A 24,621-nucleotide genomic window follows, 5' to 3' on the forward strand; every position below is an offset into this window, starting at 1 on the left:
GACCCTAACCCGCCCTCATTCACACAGTGGCAGGCCAGATTGCTGGCGATTTATAAACTGGAAAAGGCAATTTATGCAAAAAAAGGGAAAAAGGCCAGAAAGAAGGGCCTCGCGCTCTGGGAACAGCTAGAGAAATGGCCATATGGTACACAAAGCTGAATTAAGCCGCATGCTGGCAAAAATATTCTTTTCTTCTAACTACTTTGGAGTATTATGTAGTAACTTTTTATTGGGAAATGTTTGCTGTTCTCCCTTTTTTCCTTTTTTTATTTTTTTCCTCTTGTTTCCTTTCTCTGTGATCTTATTTTATTTTCCTTTCCGTTTATTGTCTGTAAACATGAAAGGGAACCAGTGCAAGCAAATGTTGTGAGAAGGTGCCGGGGGGGGGGGGCGGGGGGTCCTGTCTGAAATGGAGCAAAAGTATAATCTGTATATTGTTCATCATTGAAAATATAAATTTTAAAAAAAAACAAAGAGATCCCACAGTTTGTTCTTAGGTCACAAGTTTTCAGTAGGAGACATAAAAGAAGGTAAACATGTGGTTTTACTGGTTTCCAGGGCAATAGCTAGACAATTCAGTAATGTATTTTCCAGTACATTTTAAGTGGCTGATTTTACTATTCACCTCAAAATGAGGGACAAACTGTCAAATGCTCAACCTTAGACCAGGTTTAAAAAACACACACTTTTATTTATGTTGTGCAGAGAGGTTTTAAGGAAGGAACAAAATGGGTAATTAACCTGGGGCCCCACCTTCCAAGGGCCCCTTTAGGAAAAAATATTCAGACAGTCAAAAGTCCCACTGTATTAAGTGTGCATAAAATAAGATTATTTTGTTTTTAATTTGAAGGTGGCATGCCTACTTCACAAAAGCCTAGTGGGACACTAAACCTGCCCAGCTTAACTCTCCTTCTCGTAGGTGGTTGTGGCAGTAAAATTAAAAAATATCATTTTTGTCTCATGCCTTTTCCTTAATTTACCTCACCTCTTCTACCTCACTCCTTTCTTCATCCCTTTGTTTGCCTATCTCTACCTTTGTACCTACCTCAGCTCTCACTACTTCACCAATGTCCACCTCTCTCTCTCAATAGACCTCTATCTACTCCACCTTTCAAAAACCCTCTCTCCTGGTCTCTCCTCTACCATTCTCTATGCTACCTTTACATCTCACCCTCGTTACTTCCTGTCTCCAAACGTTCTCACCACTTTACCCTTGTTGCTTCATCCTACTGCTTTGTTTCCATCTCACCTCAGTGTACCTCTTCTCCACCTATTTTACCTCTCTCAACCTCATCTCTCCTAATTTCATCCATCTCTCTTCACCTTAACACTCTTTACCGGTCTCTTATCTCTCACTCTACCTAATTTGTACAGTGCACATCTATCTCTGTAGCTCATCTCTCACTACCCCACCTCCTACACTAAAGCTCTGAATTTACCCCGCCATTTGTTTGCTACCGCTCCTCTCTATTCTATCTGTTCTCTCTACCTCAGCTCTCACAACTTGAATTATTTCTCAATACATCTTGGGCCATATTATCAAGAAAGGTCGAAATATTATCGCTGCTTTTATCGGCAGGAAACTGCCGCTAAACTGGCGATAATGGGCTTGATAATATGCCCTTGTGAATTCCCATAGAAACCCAGGTTCTGGTGTTAACCTGGGTTTCTATGGGAATTCACAAGGGCATATTATCAAGCCCATTATCGCCGCTTTAGCGGCAGTTTCCTGCCGATAAAAGCGGCGATAATATATCGACCTTTCTTGATAATATGGCCCCTCCTTCTCTATGCCTACATCTTTTTCTGTAGCTATCATTACTTTGTCTCACTCTCTCATCCCTCTCCACCTCCTCAGTTTCAGCTCTGTATACATTTCAAAACTCTATGTGCACAATCACTAATACTAGCCCTTTAAAGAAATAGATACCCTGCTTGTATTGCTTGTATGGGTGAGTAGAAAGAGCAGAGTACAACTTGAAATCTAAAAAAGGGTCAGGGCTACCTGACCTAGAATAGTATTATATTTTGACTAAGTTGCAACATGTGTCACACTGGGGCTCAGAGAAAGATAATTGTATGAAGAGACTCCTCAATAGAAATTCGGAGGTGGTGACCTTGTTGGAATGTCCTTCACAGGGAGGAGGCAATCTTTTGAGAGTGTGGGCCCCCAGAATGTATGCCAAGTGGCTCAAGCTTGGGAAATAACATTCAGGAAGGTCATGAGGATCCACCCTTTTCCTCATTCCTACAAATATGATGGCCTCAATCATTCCCCACCACCACATCATGTCTATGGCCCAATAAAAGGATGGAGGCTGCCTCACACTGGGAGAGCTGTATCCCTTTAAAGCAGTTTTGCTGAGCCAAATTTTGCTGGGTCGTAAATGTCCAAGCAATAAATAAAGATACCTTTAAATTCTACATTTCTTTTTTCACATTTGCTGTGCTTCAAAGACGCTGGTCAAATGTCAAGTAATGTTTCTGATAAATTGCTGTTCATTTGTTGAATATGGGGGCTGATGTCTAAAAACTACTCACACTTTGCAGTAAGAAGAAGAAAAGTAAAGTGAATTATGTGACAATCTTGCTGGGGGTGCATTGAGTGTGAAAGGAAATGCTGTAGAATGTCATTTATGTATTTTTTCCGTAATACACAACAAAATGGACATACCTGTAAATTAACTGTATAAATTCAGCCAAGCAAAAATGAAACACATTATTTTGTAATTCCCAAGTGTGATAGAAACAAAGGTTTTAATACAATCAGAACAATTCAAGACACTTTACTTGGTGGTGCACAAATAATAAATATTCACTGAAACCCGATTTCCACACATTATCATTTGTGTGCAATATAGTTGTATCAGCAATGCTGTATGTCTGTGCAAATTTAGTGACTATTTCTCTGGAAAATATGCTGTTTGTAAGTGACAGTGTGCTACTAAATGATGCTTTAGTAACAATAAAAAAATTACCTGCCCCATTTCTATTAAGCAAGGTGGGTCATGAAAGTTTAATGCTCTAAAAAGTGGGTAGTGGTTCTAAAAAGTTTAAGGAGCACTGCGCTAACGTATTTCTCACATCAGAAGAGTGATGTGAATCATTCAAGGTGGGACAGGGGGGGCAGTTCTTACTGTATACTGAGCTCAGAAACACTGTGGAGAGATAGGGACAGATTCCTCCACCACACCAAAGGTGTCTGCCCCAATCGAGGTTCTGCTGGAGGTTGATCATGACTGTAGTTTAGTGCTGCAACTGAGCAAGGCTCTCAAAGAAGACAGAATCTACCACCCCTGAAAGCCTACCAGAAGAGTGAGTAGGATTTGCAGGTGAGCCTCACAAACGTAGTGGAATATGTCAGGTGCAGAAGATAGCAAGTAATGCCAGATTTAAACTGGCACTCTTCGATTTTCTGCATCATACTTACCTTACTCCATTAGGGTGCACAAGATATATGCAAACATACTCTCCTAGTCCCAAATGCGGGGAGTGGGAGACGCCACATTCTTACATATGGCATGAACATGCGGTTTTATCGCTGAATTTTGGGCAGTAGTGAATGCAATATTGAGGTGGGTAACTACTATCAAGCTTGAAAATACCAAACATCCATGCTGCCCTGCATTATCCCAAAACCTAAGAAGCAAAAGATCCAATATAGATTCGCTGTTCTAGGTCTACTGCTAGGCAAGTGTACAACAGCAATACTTTGGCAATCCACCAGGGTCTACACTGTGCCTGCATTGGAAGGGGAGACAGTGGAAAGGGCCTGGGCCAAAGAGTAACGCATAAGAGAGATCAGAAGAGACAAAGGAGCAACTGAAGATTTAGAGATGTGGGAAGAAGTTGCTAACTTAATAAACCCCCAGAGGAAGATGGCTAGAACCACATTGCTTCTAAGAGGATTCATTGTTGACACATATGTTGTGGACATACTACAGTTGGGCCAATCTGAAGTCTCAGCTGGAGGCGCATATTGCAACCCGAGGTCACATAAAGAAGTACTACTCTTCATAAGGTGATAATAGTCTACGTGCGATTCTAATATTTTGGAAATAAAGTTGCCTTGGTGTCATAGTTCTCAATGAATGTATGGGGCGATCAAGCAATCATTCAGCAAGTTAAAGGAAGTTAAGGAGTGGAACGCACAGTGTTTATTATATTATTATGATGTGTTATCTTGAGACATCAACAGTTAATGTTGTATGGTAAAATGAAAAATTAAGTTATAAAACAAATACTCTGTGTACCTCACCTCTTTAGGTACCTCTTTAAAAATCTTTGTACCTCACCTTTCTATCTCTCTTTTTACCTTACAACTCACTCTTGTTCACCCTATTGTTATCACCTTTATCTATTTCTCTATCATCATCTCTGTCTCACCTTTACTGCTCTTTCTACCTTTGTTTGCCTCACTATTCTCTATGCTTGAGCTGTTTTGATATAGCAGTTCTCGTGTGGCCCCTCTCTCTACCTTGCTGCTCCTTCTCTACCTTGAATCTCTCTATACTTCTGTCACCACATTTGATTCACTCACACTATAGTTCTTTTTAATTTGCCTCTCTTTCTTCCTCACCACCTCAGTAAAGCCCATCCTTCATCCTTCCAACATTTTGATACCTCTAACTCTTTTCATCTCTATACCTCACTCAAAAACCATATCTGTCTCTCTACTCTTCCTTATGTACCTGTTTCTAACTCAGTGTCTCTTTCGGGCAACCTACGCTTTAAACCTTACATCTCACTCTGCCTCACCAATCAATTCAATTCAATTCAAAAAGTCTTTATTGCGATTTTCATCTTAAAAGACATACAAAAATACAGGTACATATTCCATACAATACACCTTAAGCACTATGAAAAAATAACTAATCACACTAAAAATATAAATAGCAAATATTACATATTAAAATATTCAATAAGACCAGATTTAATATATCGCATTCAAGGACTTTTCAATTAAAAACTTGTATTAAAAGACCAAGACATCAATTCATAAAATACCATATTCAAGGATAGATCTACCCAACAGTAAGAGCCCCCCTATTTTTCTCCCGGATGGCCCAAGACCAACTAAAAAATGTACCAACCCCTACAACTAGAATGTCATTACAGCCAATTTTCAGCAGCCTTTTAGCATACAGGGCTGAACTGGTTCCCAGGGATCTGCAAAGGAGTTTAAGCCACTTATTACGTGGTTCATGGTAAGCAGGACAAGCGTAAAGGAGATGCCCAATGTTTTCAATATATTCAGGACAAAACGGGCATTTGTCCCCTGAACCAGTTGCCCAATTACACGTGAACTTCTTTAATGGAAGAGACTCAACTCGAAACTGATGGTAAAGCTTACGATCCCTAGGTTTCGTTATTAGATCCCAGTAGCTTTCCATACTAGGTTCGTCTTTAAACTCACAGAATTCACTAGTCAGGGAGGGGCTAACCAAAGCGGAGAACCTCCTAATTTTAATGAGATTCCAGTAAGCTGCTCTAAGCATTTCTTTAGTTGGAAATGCAGCAGACTCTGGACAATCCCACAAGTCCCTCATCCCCATATCTGTAAGTAAAGATTTAATGCTAACAAACCAAGCGATTTTGTTCGAGCCATCCAGTCCCCTGACTTCTAGCAAACCCTTTGCAAATAAAAATAATTCCGGGGTTATCCCGAGCCTTCTCAAGAAAGCCAACATCCTGTATCGTGCAATGTCCTCTATGGCATGACAACACAGATCTAACAGAAGCGGGATGTGTGGGGTAGATTTTGGGAGGCCCACAATTGATCTTAAGAATTTACTCTGGGCTAGTGCAAGTGGGTACAGGTTACTGGCTCCCCATATCTCTGCCCCATAAAGAATTGCGGGGATTATTATCGAATTGTACACTTTAACAACCGGGGCTATAGGCTTAGTGAGTGACTGCCTATGTTCCTTAATTAGTGCCCCAGATAATTGTGAATGTTTAAGCGCCATTAGCTTCAATTGTGGTGACCAACTCAATCTTTCGCCAAAAGTAACGCCCAGGTAAGTGAAGACATTTATCTGCTCCAAGAGCCTTCCGCTCATGAAGACTCTTGAAGTTACGGGCCTAGTCCCGTGCAAAACCATAAATGTAGTCTTCTCAACATTGACCACCAGGTCATGATCGCTGCAGAACTCCTCAAAACGAGACAGGGCCAGTTGAAGCCCCTGCCTCGTTTTGGCTAAAATCAAGGTATCGTCTGCGAACATGAGCAGGGGTACCCTGTGGCCGGCAAGCATGGGCGCGTCCGTAGGGTAGTTTTCAAAGTAGCGCACGACCCCATTAATAAATAAAGATAATAAAGTGGGGGCGAGCACACACCCTTGACGGACGCCCCTCTCTACTGCAAATTTCTCGGTGACTTCCCCTGGTTTGCCCCAGCGGACCTGAGTGTAATTAGAACTATGAAGCCTTATCAACAAAGAAACCAATTCCTTAGGCATTCCCAGCCCTAGTAAAACATTCCACAATTTAGATCTTGGGACCAGGTCAAACGCAGATTTTAAATCTTCGAATGCAGCGAAAATCATACCTTTTCCCAGCAGGACCTCCTTCCAGTATAACAAGACAAATCTAAAAGCTTGGTCAATGGTCCCCATGTGGGCCTGGAACCCTGCCTGCAGCGGGGTAAGAATATTCTCATCGAGCATCCAAGACTGGATCCTGCCCAGAATAACTCTTGCTATAATCTTCTGTACTAAATAACAACACGTGTGCCAGGACTGATGGTTTCTTTAAAGAAAGCAATTTGATAATGGTCTTCATGAATAAAACATAAACACCTGCTTCAACATTTGCATCATTTAATGATGTAGCTCAATCTTTTTCTTTATCACAATTTTTGAAGAATATTTGCTGTGTGAGAAAACACTTTAAACAATCAATACTATATACTGATATATACAGAATGTACAACACATTAACAAGTGAACAAATTGCACTTACACCACATCCATACCTCTTACAAACTTTACATTCAAACTGCACGATTGTCCCTAGGAGCACCACAGTACAATTGAGATACAACACAAAACATATTTCAATAATGAGAATTAATTACACCATAAATGTTTGTAATAATTTTACAATTTACAACTAACAATCAATTACAATCAACAATGATCCCTTCTTGATGCAGGTGACCTGGGACTAGGTCGACGCGTTTCGAACCCTCAAAATGGTGGGGTTCTCATCAGGACCAATAAGACTCTACAAAACACAAAAACAAAACCAATTTGTTGGAGGAACTATTAAAAAAATCTCATCTAAGGTGCCTGCCCGATAGAGAACTTCCCTACCTTAAGTCTTCTACAACCAATCCCATGCGTGGTATAGCTGTGTTGGGATCTGAAATTTAAATAAATTCAGTGTCACCCATTAGGTTCATCAAAGAATCCAATCATCCAGTCATAGAACAACGGTTAGTAACACTCGGCACTAGCATCTCTTGTTCTTAGAGACTCACCCCTGTGAAAAGCGGTTAGGGTTCCACTGTTCTGGTTCTCACACCGTATCCTAGCAATGCCGTGGACTATTCATTAGGATCCATGCCTTTCATTCCTTCTTAAAAGTTACCTGTGGGGAAACAGGGACGAGACTCGTTTAATTCTACATGCTGCCGATGTATTATTTATCCTTCATTTCCGCGTGTCAATCAATTGACTTGGAACACTTTTTGTGCATGGGCCGCTAAAAAGCTACTTCACTGCGCGCAAAGTTGCATGTATCAGCGGTGAAGCGTGGATGGCTTTTAACATAGTTTCCTAAATCCAATTTAATGCGTTAACCGGGACAAAGGCTGTCAACATGTGGGCATGATTGCCACTGACTCCCGCAGGGGATGGCGTTTCTTGTTAGAAACAACTGGTGGTTCACGCTAAGTGAACGGTTTGGAAAATTTCAATTTAATGCGTTAGCCGGGACATATACTGTCAACATGTGGGCATGGTTACCGCAGGAGATGGAGTTTCTTGTTGGGAAACAACTGGTGGTTCACGCTGAGTGAACGATTTGGAAATTATCTATCCTTAAAACCCTCTGCGAGATGACTGTCTCGCATTCGGGCGGGGCGCAACTTAAGTGCTCTTCGCAGATATAAAAACGGCTCAAGCGGTTCAGCGCGAGTCGCACAGCCAGGCGCTGTCTCTTACCTGGGGTCAATTCTTTTCACACGGAGTGGAGCGGAGTACCGAACATTCGGGACACGTACTCTAGTTGCATGGGCGATGCTGGGAATGAATTGTCCGATGTGAGTTGGGGATTTTACTTCCTGATTGTCACATGGTCCAATAGTGGCCAGGCTTTCTGGGAGATGTAGTTTGGTGGGTGCAAATGGGAGTTAGGGGTTTCACCACCTGGCGTTCTCAAGGACACCAGTAGATGAACTGTCTGGGAATGTAATTAGAGGCCTGAGTAGATGATTCCGTCTCTGGAATACGGAGTCTGGAGTTGCAACCGGACATTCAATGTTTAAAAATTTCGGAGATCTCGTTGAGGCCATTAATTGCTGTATTATATTTCATAATGAGCATTGCCTCCCTTTGATTCAGCCTTGCGTCCAGATCACTCCCTCGTTTGTCCATTTCAATTTTAGAAATCACCGTCCATTTGAGTTCTGATTCCTTATGTTTTGTTGCCATCCAATGGTTCAGGAGTGATGCGTTTGCCACATTTCTTCTGACCCTTGATTTATGTTGGGTGATCCTCTGACGTATCTCCTGTGATGTCTTACCGATGTATAACTTTGGGCAAGGACACAATATACCATAAACCACATTTTTTGTTTTACAGTTAGTAAAACTCTCGTGTTTCCAATGGATACCGTTGAAAGAGAAGACTGTTCCCTCTAGTGTCTGTTCACAACAGGTGCAAGTGCCACATTTATGATGTCCAACTATTGGTGGAAGGTGTAGCATATTTCTAAGATTTAGTGGTTGTTCCTGTGGCAGGGCTGCCCTTACCAAGTGGTTGGCAACATTCATGTCCTTCTTGAAGGCAAACATGGGTACTTCAGAAAAATCTTCATGCAGATTTTGGAGTAAATGCCAGTTGGTATTAATAATCCTTTTTAGTTGATGTGCATTAGGACAAAAAGTAGTAACACATACAATCCTACTTGATTCCTGTTTCGTTCTCTTTTCTAGCAGGGTGTCCCTGGGCACCCACCAAGCTCATTTTAGGGCATGCTTAACAAGTTTCTTCGGGTACCCTCTCTCCATAAATCTTTCTGAGAGTTGGCCTGCATGTGAGAAGTATTCGTCCTTGCAACAACAATTCCTCCGTATCCTCAAGAATTGTCCATATGGCAAATTTTGTCGAAGGCTTCTTGGGTGATAACTGGTGTAGAGGAGGCTTTTGTTTCTATCCGTTGTTTTTCGATATAACGTAGTGCCTAAGCCACCCTCCCAAGGAAATATTTTGACGTCCAAGAACGTAATTGTTCGATCTGATGATTCTGCGGTAAATGTATTGTCCTGTGATCTTGAGTTCAACCAAAGGACAAACTCATCTAGTTTTTCTTGAGTACCCGTCCAGACGAAAAAGACATTGTCTATGTAGCGCATGAATTTCGAAATGCTGGCTGAGTACGGATTGTCCTTATAGATAAACTTTTCTTCATAGAGCCCCATGAAGAGGACCGCCAGCTCTGGTGCAAAGGGGCAGCCCATGGCTACTCCTTTTATCTGGAAAAATAATTCCGAATCAAATGTAAAAAAAATCCTCTGTAACGCAAATTTAGCTAATTCCAACAAACATTCTGTGGGGACTCTTCTGGGGCGAGGTCTAGTCTCCAGAAAGTACTCCAAGGTCTCCAATGCTTGCTCCTGTGGAATCTGAGTGTACAGTGAAGTGACATCCATTGTCACTAATAGTTGTTTTGAGCTGTCAAATTGGACTGTCTTGAGTTGGTTTAAGAATGCAGTAGTGTCTTTCAGATGTGCCGGTACATCATTGACAAATGGCTTTAAGAAGAAGTCTATATATTTCGCCACCGGTTCTATGAGCGAGTCACAGCCCGACACAATTTGGGCGTCCAGGTGGGTTGGTCTCGTTTTCATGTAACTTCGGAAGAACATAAAACACAGGTGTTCTAGGATTCTTATTTTGAAGATAGAGGAATCCCTTTTGGCCGAGGATCCCAAAATCAAAGCCTCTCTGGATTATTGCAAAAAGTTCGGCTTGTAGATCATTTGTGGGGTTCTTACCGATCCTTCAGTAGCAGTTGGTATCATCAAGTTGCCTCAATATTTCTTCCTTATATTTATTTACATCCCAGACAACCACTGCTCCTCCCTTATCAGCCTGCTTTATGACCACTGTTTTGTCATTCTTCAATGACATTAAGGCGTCTTTTTCACTCTTCTGAAGGTTGTATTTTATATATTGTGTTTTTGTGTTCCATTGCTGAAATCCCCGAGAGCAAAGTTCTTTCAAACGCTAGGACCTCTTTTGGAATTTTGTATCCAGGAGGGATAAAAGTAGACTTTCTTTTGAGTCCCGTGACTTCCACACAGTTTACAATTGATGTATCTTTAAAGAATGTTTTAAGTCGAATCTTGCGACAGAACTCCATCGCTTCCAATTTCATCCTAACAAAGTTAGTAGGTTTTGAAGGAACAAATGATAATCCCTTGTTTAATATGGCAATTTCTGGTTTGGACAAAACTCGTGATGACAAATTAAAGACTGCCGAAGGTATTAATTCTTGTAATATTGGCGGCGCGTTGTCATCTCCCATGGTTGTAGGTTGTAGCGCATACGCCCTCTGCCTCGCCGTTGGCCTCTCCCTAAAAAAGGAATTTGATTTTGTTGTTGTTGAGGAGGTTGTTGATTTTGTTGGTTACCTCTTCTATTTTGATTATTCCTTGTGTCACCAGAGTCTGACTCTCCTCCTGATGAGGATGATGAAGTCTCAGAGAAGGTTAGAAACTTATTGCGGGATCTACCTAGATTTTCCCCAAGGAAACGTCTCGATTCAGTTCTCTAAAATTTCTTTCTCAATTTTGTCCAGTAACGGACAAAATTGAGAAACAAATTTTAGAGTTCAAGGACTCCACGGTTAATCAGAAAAGCAACAAATTCGAACTTGACAAAAAGAACTTAATAATCCACATAATAATCCACATTTGTAAAGCGCACAATCACCAGTAAGGGTCTCTAGGCGCTGGGGGCCGTCGGGAAGATTAAGCAAGCTATTGCCCAGAGTTACATGGTGCTGGGCTAACCTGCCGCCGGGGCCGGGGATCGTACCATGATCCCCAGATTCCAGCGTCAGTCGCCCTGGCCGCGGCGCCACACCTCTCCCCTAACTTCTCTCTGGAAACAACATATCCATACCTACACAAAGATTTCTATTTAAGAACTGAATCGAGACGTTTCCTTGGGGAAAATCAAGGTAGATCCCGCAATAAGTTTCTAACCTTCTCTGAGACTTCATCATCCTCATCAGGAGGAGAGTCAGACTCTGGTGACACAAGGAATAATCAAAATAAAAGAGGTAACCAACAAAATCAACAACCTCCTCAACAACAACAAAATCAAATTCCTTTTTTAGGGAGAGGCCAATGGCGAGGCAGAGGGCGTATGCGCTACAACCTACAACCATGGGAGATGACAACGCGCCACCAATATTACAAGAATTAATACCTTCGGCAGTCTTTAATTTGTCATCACGAGTTTTGTCCAAACCAGAAATTGCCATATTAAACAAGGGATTATCATTTGTTCCTTCAAAACCTACTAACTTTGTTAGGATGAAATTGGAAGCGATGGAGTTCTGTCGCAAGATTCGACTTAAAACATTCTTTAAAGATACATCAATTGTAAACTGTGTGGAAGTCGCGGGACTCAAAAGAAAGTCTACTTTTATTCCTCCTGGATACAAAATTCCAAAAGAGGTCCTAGCGTTTGAAAGAACTTTGCTCTCGGGGATTTCAGCAATGGAACACAAAAAACAATATATAAAATACAACCTTCAGAAGAGTGAAAAAGACGCCTTAATGTCATTGAAGAATGACAAAACAGTGGTCATAAAGCAGGCTGATAAGGGAGGAGCAGTGGTTGTCTGGGATGTAAATAAATATAAGGAAGAAATATTGAGGCAACTTGATGATACCAACTGCTACCGAAGGATCGGTAAGAACCCCACAAATGATCTACAAGCCAAACTTTTTGCAATAATCCAGAGAGGCTTTGATTTTGGGATCCTCGGCCAAAAGGAATTCCTCTATCTTCAAAATAAGAATCCTAGAACACCTGTGTTTTATGTTCTTCCGAAGTTACATAAAAACGAGACCAACCCGCCTGGACGCCCGATTGTGTCGGGCTGTGACTCGCTCATAGAACCGGTGGCGAAATATATAGGGGGTCATTATGATGACGGGCGGACTTTGTCTGCCCGTCACTATAGTGGGAAACGGGACTGCCCGCCATAAGGGCGGGGGTCCCGTGGGGGGCATTAGGATGTGCCCGCCACAGTGGTGGGCACATCCTGTAGTTTTAGCATTGAGACGGGCGGTGCACTCTGCACCGCCCGCCACGATGCTAAAAATGCTTTTTTGCATTTGCATATGCAAAGCGGCAGGCACCGCGCGGTGCCTGCCGCTTTGCATATGCAAATGTGGGGGGGGGGTACCATAGGTACCCCCCATGTGCCCCCTGACAGTGTCGTGAACCTGGGGGCCCTGCAGGGGGGCCCCGCAGCAATCCCCGTGCCGCCGCGGAAAAGCAGCTGCAGACAGGCCCCCTTTAAATGGATGGCGGTGTCTGATAGACACCGCCACCATATGGTTCCATTACCGCCCGGCCGCAATGCGAACGGGGCGGAAAAGCGGCGGACGGTGTTTTCGTCCGCCGCGGTCCCCCCCGCCATCCTAATATGGCGGGGGGGAATTAGAATGCGGATGTCGGGCGGATTGCCCCCGCCAGGGTGGCGGTGCCCACCGCCACCCTGGCGGGGGCAATCCGCCCGACATCCTAATGGACCCCATAGACTTCTTCTTAAAGCCATTTGTCAATGATGTACCAGCACATCTGAAAGACACTACTGCATTCTTAAACCAACTCAAGACAGTCCAATTTGACAGCTCAAAACAACTATTAGTGACAATGGATGTCACTTCACTGTACACTCAGATTCCACAGGAGCAAGCATTGGAGACCTTGGAGTACTTTCTGGAGACTAGACCTCGCCCCAGAAGAGTCCCCACAGAATTTTTGTTGGAATTAGCTAAATTTGCGTTACAGAGGAATTTTTTTACATTTGATTCAGAATTCTTTTTCCAGATAAAAGGAGTAGCCATGGGCTGCCTCTTTGCACCAGAGCTGGCGGTCCTCTTCATGGGGCTCTATGAAGAAAAGTTTATCTATAAGGACAATCCGTACTCAGCCAGCATTTCGAAATTCATGCGCTACATAGACGATGTCTTTTTCGTCTGGACGGGTACTCAAGAAAAACTAGATGAGTTTGTCCTTTGGTTGAACTCAAGATCACAGGACATTAAATTTACCGCAGAATCATCAGATCGAACAATTACGTTCTTGGACGTCAAAATATTTCCTTGGGAGGGTGGCTTAGGCACTACGTTATATCGAAAAACAACGGATAGAAACAAAAGCCTCCTCTACACCAGTTATCACCCAAGAAGCCTTCGACAAAATTTGCCATATGGACAATTCTTGAGGATACGGAGGAATTGTTGTTGCAAGGACGAATACTTCTCACATGCAGGCCAACTCTCAGAAAGATTAATGGAGAGAGGGTACCCGAAGAAACTTGTTAAGCATGCCCTAAAACGAGCTTGGTGGGTGCCCAGGGACACCCTGCTAGAAAAGAGAACGAAACAGGAATCAAGTAGGATTGTATGTGTTACTACTTTTTGTCCTAACGCACATCAACTAAAAAGGATTATTAATACCAACTGGCATTTACTCCAAAATCTGCATGAAGATTTTTCTGAAGTACCCATGTTTGCCTTCAAAAAGGACATGAATGTTGCCAACCACTTGGTAAGGGCAGCCCTGCCACAGGAACAACCACTAAATCTTAGAAATATGCTACACCTTCCACCAATAGTTGGACATCATAAATGTGGCATTTGCACATGTTGTGAACAGACACTAGAGGGAACAGTCTTCTCTTTCAACGGTATCCATTGGAAACACGAGAGTTTTACTAACTGTAAAACAAAAAATGTGGTTTATGGTATATTGTGTCCTTGCCCAAAGTTATACATCGGTAAGACCTCACAGGAGATACGTCAGAGGATCACCCAACATAAATCAAGGGTCAGAAGAAATGTGGCAAACGCACCACTCGTGAATCATTGGATGGCAACAAAACATAAGGAATCGGAACTCAAATGGACGGTGATTTCTAAAATTGAAATGGACAAACGAGGGAGTGATCTGGACGCAAGGCTGAATCAAAGGGAGGCAATGCTCATTATGAAATATAATACAGCAATTAATGGCCTCAACGAGATCTCCGAAATTTTTAAACATTGAATGTCCGGTTGCAACTCCAGACTCCGTATTCCAGAGACGGAATCATCTACTCAGGCCTCTAATTACATTCCCAGACAGTTCATCTACTGGTGTCCTTGAGAACGCCAGGGAGTGAAACCCCTAACTCCCATTTGCACCCACCAAACTACATCTCCCAGAAAGCCTGGCCACTATTGGACCATGTGACAATCAGGAAGTAAAATCCCCAACTCACATCGGACAATTCATTCCCAGCATCGCCCATGCAACTAGAGTACGTGTCCCGAATGTTTGGTACTCCGCTCCACTCCGTGTGAAAAGAATTGACCCCAGGTAAGAGACAGCGCCTGGCAGCGCGACTCGCGCTGAACCGCTTGAGCCGTTTTTATATCTGCGAAGAGCACTTAAGTTGTGCCCCGCCCGAATGCGAGACAGTCATCTCGCCGAGGGTTTTAAGGATAGATAATTTCCAAATAGTTCACTCAGCGTGAACCACCAGTTGTTTCCCAACAAGAAACTCCATCTCCTGCGGTAACCATGCCCACATGTTGACAGTATATGTCCCGGCTAACGCATTAAATTGAAATTTTCCAAACCGTTCACTTAGCGTGAACCACCAGTTGTTTCTAACAAGAAACGCCATCCCCTGCGGGAGTCAGTGGCAATCATGCCCACATGTTGACAGCCTTTGTCCCGGTTAACGCATTACATTGGATTTAGGCAACTATGTTAAAAGCCATCCACGCTTCACCGCTGATACATGCAACTTTGCGCGCAGTGAAGTAGCTTTTTAGCGGCCCATGCACAAAAAGTGTTCCAAGTCAATTGATTGACACGCGGAAATGAAGGATAAATAATACATCGGCAGCATGTAGAATTAAACGAGTCTCGTCCCTGTTTCCCCACAGGTAACTTTTAAGAAGGAATGAAAGGCATGGATCCTAATGAATAGTCCACGGCATTGCTAGGATACGGTGTGAGAACCAGAACAGTGGAACCCTGACCGCTTTTCACAGGGGTGAGTCTCTAAGAACAAGAGATGCTAGTGCCGAGTGTTACTAACCAATGTTCTATGACTGGATGATTGGATTCTTTGATGAACCTAATGGGTGACACTGAATTTATTTAAATTTCAGATCCCAACACAGCTATACCACGCATGGGATTGGTTGTAGAAGACTTAAGGTAGGGAAGTTCTCTATTGGGCAGGCACCTTAGATGAGATTTTTTTAATAGTTCCTCCAACAAATTGGTTTTGTTTTTGTGTTTTGTAGAGTCTTATTGGTCCTGATGAGAACCACACCATTTTGAGGGTTCTAAACGCGTCGACCTAGTCCCAGGTCACCTGCATCAAGAAGGGATCATTGTTGATTGTAATTGATTGTTAGTTGTAAATTGTAAAATTATTACAAACATTTATGGTGTAATTAATTCTCATTATTGAAATATGTTTTGTGTTGTATCTCAATTGTACTGTGGTGCTCCTAGGGACAATCGTGCAGTTTGAATGTAAAGTTTGTAAGAGGTATGGATGTGGTGTAAGTGCAATTTGTTCACTTGTTAATGTGTTGTACATTCTGTATATATCTGTATATAGTATTGATTGTTTAAAGTGTTTTCTCACACAGCAAATATTCTTCAAAAATTGTGATAAAGAAAAAGATTGAGCTACATCATTAAATGATGCAAATGTTGAAGCAGGTGTTTATGTTTTATTCATGAAGACCATTATCAAATTGCTTTCTTTAAAGAAACCATCAGTCCTGGCACACGTATTGTTATTTAGAATTTATCTGGTTTAGCCTGACTGGTTATGAGCCAAGGCCCATTTCCGTTTCCTGCTTGATAATCTTCTGTACAGCATCAATGAGGCTTATAGGCCTATAGTTAGCCGGCATGGAATGATCACCTTTCTTATAAATTGGAAATATTTCCGCTCCACACCAGGATGCTGGAATTGGTGCTCCCCCTGCAATCGCATTAATTAGATTTGTGATATACGGGATCCAAAGGTCAGGTTCCTGCTTAAACAAGTCGGCTGGAATCCCATCCGGCCCAGGAGCCTTGCCGTTGGGAATAACCTTTAAGACTACCTCAACCTCTTTGGTATTAAATAGCAGAGTTGTATCTGGGGTTAAGGGCGGGACAGGAATCTCACTACTTGTCCCCTTCTTAAATTGTGATTCAAAATATGCAACCCACTGCTGCGGTTCCACATTATTAGAGGGAACATTAGTCCTTTGCCCATTTCCCCATTTTATCAGTTGCCAAAACTGGGTCATATTCCTGCCTTTACAAGCTGCAAGTAAATCCTGCCAGCGCTCCTCATCCCAAAGTCTCTTTGCCTTGTGGAGGGTAGATTTATAAGTGATCCTGGACTGTTTAATGGAGCTATAGTTCCTTTTTTTAATAGCTTCAACTAGGGCCTTGTGGGCAGACCTATATGAATCGTTATACCAAGTTTTAGGTTTGTAGGTGGTATTCTTCCTAGTTGACATGCTATTATTGAAAAACTCCTTTAATCCAACAAATAACTTATTATAAATCTTAGGTAAATTAGCATTAAGGGCCCCTTGGAATTAGTATTAAGGGCCCATTGGGATTAGTTTTAAGGGCCCCTTGGAATTAGTATTAAGGGCCCCTTGGAATTAGTATTAAGGGCCCCTTGGTATTAGTATTAAGGGCCCCTTGGAATTAGTATTAAGGGCCCCTTGGGATTAGTATTAAGGGCCCCTTGGTATTAGTATTAAGGGCCCCTTGGAATTAGTATTAAGGGCCCCTTGGGATTAGTATTAAGGGCCCCTTGGGATTAGTATTAAGGGCCCCTTGGAATTAGTATTAAGGGCCCCTTGGAATTAGTATTAAGGGCCCCTTGTGATTAGTATTAAGGGCCTCACCTATCTCTCTACATCATCTCTATCTCCAATTTCCTTCTCTCTCCTCTACATTTCTCTTGCAGTGTCATTCCAGCAATGATTTAGTGGGATTTCCAGGCTCCAGTAATGATTACGTGGGGTTCCTCAGGAATCAAAAGGTTAAGAACCACTGATCTAGAAATCCGAGAGCTTGTCTTTCTTGCTCCCAAGTAGGACCCATTCTTGAAAGGAAGGACCATTGTAAATTAAGTAAAATTGACTATGAACAAAGGTCTTAAAAGTCCTCAAAAAGCATTCTCTAAAAAACCAAGAAGCCTATTTACAACAAAATGTCGGAGCGCTGAGCCAAATTTGGCAGCCGTGTGCTCCAACAATTCTAAAACGCAAGAATGCGCTGTATTTATAAAAACACTGCGCACCCCTGTGTTTTCCCTAGCGCTGGCCACAAAATTAGCTGCTTCGTGCCGACGCAGCTACACTTGCACCAAAGTGCAAGGGTGCCTGCTTTGCAGGGACTGGTTGTATATGTGCAGGAAGGTGTCCTTTACTGCACATAAACCATAATAGTGATTTGTTACTACTATGTGTGCTGCAGAATGCAGCAAACATAGAAGTAGCAAGTCATCATTATTTAATGATTCCTGCACATAAATAATTATTAATGGGGTTTTACTCTTTCTATTTGTGATACACACAAAAAAAAAATTGAAGAGAAATAAAAGTGTTTCTCCTCGTTTCACCATTCTAACGCCTGCTCTTGCATTGCGTTAGTTTCTGGCGCTCCCTCTGATTTACGCATCCTTATAAATCTGGGGCAGCGCCAAAAAGCAATAAGAGTTTCAGTGGAACTCCCACAGCAACATCCATTAAACGCCCCTTTCACGCTAAGTGATTCGTGTAAAGGGACCGTACTTAGAAGGTGGCATTAGGCCACTAAAAGAGGCTTAATGGCGCTTGGTAAATATGTAGAAGGGCATAGCGCCACCAGAACGTCGCTACAAGTGATGATCTGGTGGCACTATCCCCTTGTAAATATACCCCCAAGGCTCTTAGAAAATTCTCAATATCAGTAATACTTTTCGGCCCAACAATAAAATAGAACTGGGTGACAAGAATGATGCAGCACATGACTCTCTGTGCAGACTTTGCAGAATCATTTTAACTAAAGTGAAAATGTTTTTTTTTTAAATCTTCCAAACATATTTGGATTCTAAATATTATTTTTAGAGATGTACCATGATCCTGCTGTGCGTTCAGAAATGTTAAGAAGATCTTAAGTTCGATGATCATGAGGAAATGCTCTTGAAAAGATAGGTGCTAAATATGTGCATTTTTCTAAATATCTGAAAGTGGGAACTGGGGACATATTTCCACATCCCCCTTGCCTGGTAGTTTGAGCACTTCTCTGTGACACTCCTGCACACAGCTCTCCACTAATAGAACACTTCACAGTGGCAGTACATTTGCTGGTAAACTCGTTTTTCTGAATATTCCACCAATTCCTAGATCATCGCCTTTCCTTTATTGTCCTCTCCTACGGTACTCACGTGGGGAATTCATTTTGTTGAATATGGGAGTGATGGTTGTTTCCAGCTGAATCTTCTGATCCACAAAGTCCTGGACTGTGGGGCTCTTTGCATTCTCTATCCACTCAGATTTGGCTTTGATGGCATTCAGTACTGTTTTCTGAAATAAAGCACACAAAAAATATATTTAGACATGGCTTGATTTGGAAAATGGGGGTGAAGTAGCGTTGTGGCTGAGAAGTTCCTTAAGGTGTCACTGTACCTTTCAAGGGCACTACCGCTATTATGCTACCACACTTTTCAAAGGCAATGCCTTCTGAGCAGAAATGTTTTTGAATATATAATTTAAAAAACGTAGCTTTTAGCATGCTTTTGGGTTTGGAAAAGCACCAAACCCAATTGACTAGATATATAGGAAACTGCTTCCGTGAAAACAATAACCTTTGTCAATAGTGGATCGCTTTGCACTACTCTTCCTCAGCTAGCATGTCTTCCTTAATTTAAAAGTCTAATATTCTGGCCGACAATCTACCTGATGCTGATTACGAAACCCATATCTGCTCAAAAAGTCGATAATTACCTGCAAATCTCAAATCTACTAATTCTAATCTAATTTTAAATGTATGACCTAACACTGGGACTTAGCCCAAAAGTCTGTCAAAAAAGGGAGTGAACAAATAAATATTTAGGGGCTGATTACGATGGAGGGCGGACTGTATCAGAAATGGGACTGCCCTACATGCAGTCGGCGGGTTCTTAAGAGGCATTACAATGCGCCCCCACCATTGCGATCGCAATGCCTATATTTTGCATTGCGCCGGTGCTGCTCGCTGCAGCACCCGCCGCAATGCAAAATAGGGACACCTTACATATCCCCGCACTATGTGGCAGGCACCATGCAATGCCTGCCACATGGTGCAGGAATATGTACGGGGCACCATAGGTGCCCCCAAGTGCCCATATCAAAGGGCCAAGGGGGAAGGAGGGCCTGCCACGGCCCCCAAACTTCTTTCCGCCTGCCTTTTAATGGCGGATTGGCAGGTGGAAAGCAACATCATAATCCCTGTGGCGGTGCCTGGTAGGCACCGTCAACGTGTTGGGGATATGATTCCCCTCTGACGGTCCGACAGGATCCTTGAGCCCCTCGGAACCGTCCGCCAACAAAATGCCCGCCATTGTAATATGGCAGGTGTGAAACCTGCTTATGATGGCGGTGAAACCGCCACCGGCAGGCTGACGGTGACGGTCTAACCAACATCGTAATCAGGCCCTTAGTGATTAGCACAGGTTCACCTGATTTGGTCAAATGTGCAGCACAGGTTTCAAACCTTCTCATCGGGGTCCACATCATACACAGCCATTAGATCACTTATAAATGGTGCCAAAAATGTTTGCTTTCTCCTCCATTTACGTTGTAGGGCGAGACGCTAATGCCTACCGGAAGTCAAGCATCTAGACTTCACATATCAAGGCTAAATTGTCTGCTGTCAACTCGAAGAACAAGTTACTTACCTTCGGTAATGTAGGTTTGAAGTGGCGTTGGAAAAGGCCATTGAACCCAATGGAGGACTTCAGGAAGATGTTGGAGAAGGAGAAAGTGTCTGGTGGAACCCAAAGGTGGATTCAAGTCGAGAAGTACCTGAAAGCAGAGGGGACGGAGTGTATGCCACTTAGAAGTGGCCAGGAGGCACGGAAGACGAATGCCCACCAATGTCGGGTTCTGTAGGAGAGTTGACGGTGGCCTTGGAGCTGCAGCTGTGTGGACCAGGTGACACTGTGGAAGACCAGGAGCCATACACAAGCTGTCGCACGTCGGAAGTCGAGAGTTGAGGGGTCGGTGTCCGGCAGGAGCACCAACAAGCCTTGGCAACTGCAACCACCGTGGAAGTGGAGAAAGGTGCAATGTCAGGACCAGCAAGGTCCAGGAGACTCACCACAAGCAGGGGAGTCAGGGCAGGCCCCGAGCAATCAGGGGTGCCCAAAGAATACAAAGATGACCCTCGAGAGTACCCACAGGCAATGGCACTGGAGTCGCAAGAGCAGCTCACCAAGGATGCAAGCCCACGATGTAAGATATGCGGTGAGGGTGAAGATCTTGTTCACTGAAGATACTTGAGGTTGGGGCTACTCAGAGCCCAAAGATCTTGGTGGAAGGAAGCCAACAAGCCTTTCCACCTGCAAGTCAACGCGGTGCAAAGGGGTTCAATTCCTGCAGCTCCGACGAGGGATACTGGCCTCAAACTTGGTGAGAGGACAGGGCAGGCCTCAAGGGATGTCGGAGTCTGTGGGAGCCCAGGATCAGCCGACCGATCAGCTTAGTTGCGGTGCCTGCAGATGCAGGGAAGTGACTCCTTCACTTCAAGGGAGATTCCTTAGGTGTCTTGGATACCCACAGGCCTTGGAAGGTTGCTGTTTGGTGCACAGGCACAGAAGTTGAGGCAGATGAGCAGGGCGACAAGATCAGGAGTAGCAGGAGTCTTCCTAGTTGCAGCCTTGATGTCCAGAGCGAAGTCCAGAATGCCCAGACGGTCGAAGAAGAAGTGGTGTCAGAAATGAATCTTGTCTCACAACTAATCTAGGGACCCACCCACAGGTAAGCCCTTATACCCTAAGGAAAGGGTAGGGATTCAGGGGTCCTTCCCAAAGGAGGAGCTGGACAAGGGAGAGGATACTCCCCTCTCCTTTGTCCAGTTTTGTGCCGGAGTGGGAGTCAATGGCTCCCTGAACTGGTTTGAACTGGACTATGCATGGAGGGAACCAAAGGTTCCCTGCACGCAGACTGTGACACTGGTAAGCACTCCCACCCTGCCCCAATACACTAAATACGCTCTGGGAGGTGGTCACACCTCCCTGTGACAGGATTCCTATTGTTCTACCTTCCCCTGCCCAAGCTTGGTTCAGCAGCAGGAGGGCAGAAACTTGTCCCTGGCCGGCAGGAGCAGTGGCTTGCGCTCCAGATTTGGAAGACTGATACCGGGAGCCCCGAGGGCCTCCCAAAGAAGCTTTATGGCTCATGGAATCATAACTCCCACACCGTTTACGGTATGGGGTATGATTCCAACATGTTTGATACCAAACATGATAGGATTCGTTGGAGACAGTTTTGAGATGGTCACCATGTAATCATGTGGTGCCCCTCCATATGTCATATGGTTGCATCACTTACAACCTGGGAGAATGGACTCAGTAGGTCATAGGGGTGTCCTGCTCATGCAGGGGCACTCTCACACTTAGAACCAAGCAATCTGCCTTCAGGATTGCAACGCCCTGCTGTAGCGGTGACTTATACATTTTAAGTGTAGTGATCTTAGATATAGGGAAACCTATATCTTTTGTAAGTGGTGCTAGCACCAGCTTAGACAGGCTGCAATGGCAGGCATGTAGTTACAAATTCAGTGGTCTCCCACTATACATGCTTCAGCCCATGGTGGACCCTGGTGTACTGATGCCCTGGGTACCTTAGTACCATATACAAGGGACTGATACGGTTGCACTAGTGTCCAATTTGGGATGTACCTAAGTACTTCCCAAACCAATTTAGGGGAGAAAGCACAGAGACTGGGATCCTGATTAGCAGGATCCCAGTCAGACTAGTCAGAAACAGCATGACATCAAGCAAATAGTGGGGGTAACCATAAAAGCAGATCCTACTTTCATTACACAACGCCCCACACCAAACGTAAGGAGATGAGACTAACCTTGCCTAGTTGAGTCTTCTTTTTTTAAGTGGAAATATTTTGAGAGTCCATCTGCATTGGCATGGTTACTCCCATGTCTGTGTTCCACTGAATATTTCATCCCCTGTAGGGAATTGGACCACCTCAAAAGTTTGGGGTTTTCACCCTTCATCTGTTTAAGCCACAAGAGGGGCTTATGGTCTCTCTATACAATGGAATGAGTGCCAAACAATTATGGCCTCGACTTCTTCAGGGCCCAGACCACAGCAAAGGCCTCCCTCTCAATGGCACACCAACGTTTCTCCCTGGGGGTCAAGCTTCTGCTGATAAAAGCTACTGGTTCATCCTGGCCCTCTGCATTAAGTTGTGATAACACAATCCCTACCCCTAACTCAGATGCATCTATCTGGATAATTAAAGTTTTAAAGTAGTCAGGACTTTGCAGAATGGGAGCAGTGTACATGGCCTGCTTAAGGTCATCAAATGCCCTTTGACAGCTTACTATCCACTGAACTTTCTTGGGCATTTTCTTAGATGTCAGATCATTCAGGGGAGTCACAAAGGACCCATATCCCTTCACAAATCTTCTGTAGTAGCCAGTCAGGCCCAAAAAAGCTCTGACCTGAGTCTGGTTAGTGGGAGCAATCCATTTCATTATGGTATGGATTTTGCTCTGTAATGGTTGAACCTGGTCTCCACCTACCAGGTGGCCCAAGTACACAACCTTGCTCTGCCCCATCAGGCACTTGATAGTGAAGCCTGCTTTCTGCAGAGCCTCCAGAACATTTTTGAGGTGGACCAGGGGATCCTCCCAGGTGGAGCTAAAGACAGCTTTATCATCTAGATAGAGTGCACTATAGGCTTCCCGGCTGTTAGGACTTTATTCAGCAACCTCTGGAATGTGGCAGGTGCGGTCTTCAAAGCAAAGGGCATCACTATACATTGATAATGCCCACTAGGGGTTGAGAATGATGTTTACGACTTGGCATCTTCAGCTAGTCTGATTTGTTAGTAGCCAGCAGAAGTCGGGTCCAATGTACTCAGAAACTTGGCTGAGGCCACAGTATCTATAAGTTCATCTGCCCTGGGAATTGGATGAGCACCAGGCTTAGTGACTGCATTGAGACCTCTACAGTCTACACAAAACCTAATTTCTCTCTTTCCACCCTTGGCGTGAGGTTTGGGTACATGGACTATTGGGCTAGCGCAAGGGCTATTTGAGGGTTCAATGACTCCCAACTCCAGCATGTTTTGGACCTCTGTCCTGGTGCAATCTCTGACATGGTCAGGCTGCATGTAGATTTTATTCTTAACAGGCAGACTATCACCTGTGGCCACTTCATGGGTACACCAGGTGGTCTGACTGGGTATCAGGGAGAACAGATGCCTGTACTGGTTAAGGACTTTCATGCAATCAGTCTGCTGTTGATCAGTGAAGCTGCCTGCCAAGGCTACTCCATCTACTGATCCATCATCAGGGTTCTGATAGAGGACATCAGGGAGAGGATCACTCTCTTCCTCCTGTCCCTCATCAGTTGCCATGAGCAAGCCCATGTCAGCCCAGTCAACAAAAGGCTTCAGGAGGTTCACATCATGTACCCTATGGGGACTTCTTGGGGTACCTAGGTCCACCAAGTAGGTGACTTTACCTTTTTGCTCCAGTATAGTGTAGGGTCCACTCCATTTGTTCAAGACAGCTGCTGGGGCCACAGGCTCCAACAGCCACACTTACTGGCCTGGCTGGTAAACAGTCAAGATAGTCTTTTGGTCATGCCAAGCTTTGTGAAGTTCTTGGCTGGCCTCCAGGTTTTTGCTGGCCTTCTTCATATACTCAGCCCTGCGTGACCACAGGCCAAGCACATAGTCCACTATGTCCTGTTTAGGAGGTTTGAGATGTTACTCCCAACCTTCCTTCACTAGAGACAATGGACCCCTAACTGGATGTCCAAAAAGAAATTCAAATGAGCTGTACCCAGCCCCCTTCTGAGGAACCTCTCTGTAGGCAAAGAGAAGGCAGGGTAGTAGGACATCAATTTTCAT

At 43.8% G+C, this 24,621-nt stretch overlaps 1 protein-coding gene across 4 annotated transcripts in view; it reads right to left on the reverse strand.

Moving 5' to 3' along the window:
* ANKRD45 (ankyrin repeat domain 45) overlaps window positions 1–24,621 on the reverse strand; it is a 502,291-nt gene that overhangs the window by 49,948 nt on the left and 427,722 nt on the right. For all 4 annotated transcript variants that reach the window (XM_078642319.1, XM_078642293.1, XM_078642311.1 and 1 more), the window contains one exon: window positions 18,926–19,064. In XM_078642319.1, the coding sequence (XP_078498445.1) occupies window positions 18,926–19,064 (139 nt within the window). The remainder of the gene's footprint in view (window positions 1–18,925; window positions 19,065–24,621) is intronic.

This window comes from Lissotriton helveticus, chromosome 1_1 (genome assembly GCF_964261635.1).
Source record: "Lissotriton helveticus chromosome 1_1, aLisHel1.1, whole genome shotgun sequence".
Lineage (NCBI taxonomy): Eukaryota > Metazoa > Chordata > Amphibia > Caudata > Salamandridae > Lissotriton > Lissotriton helveticus.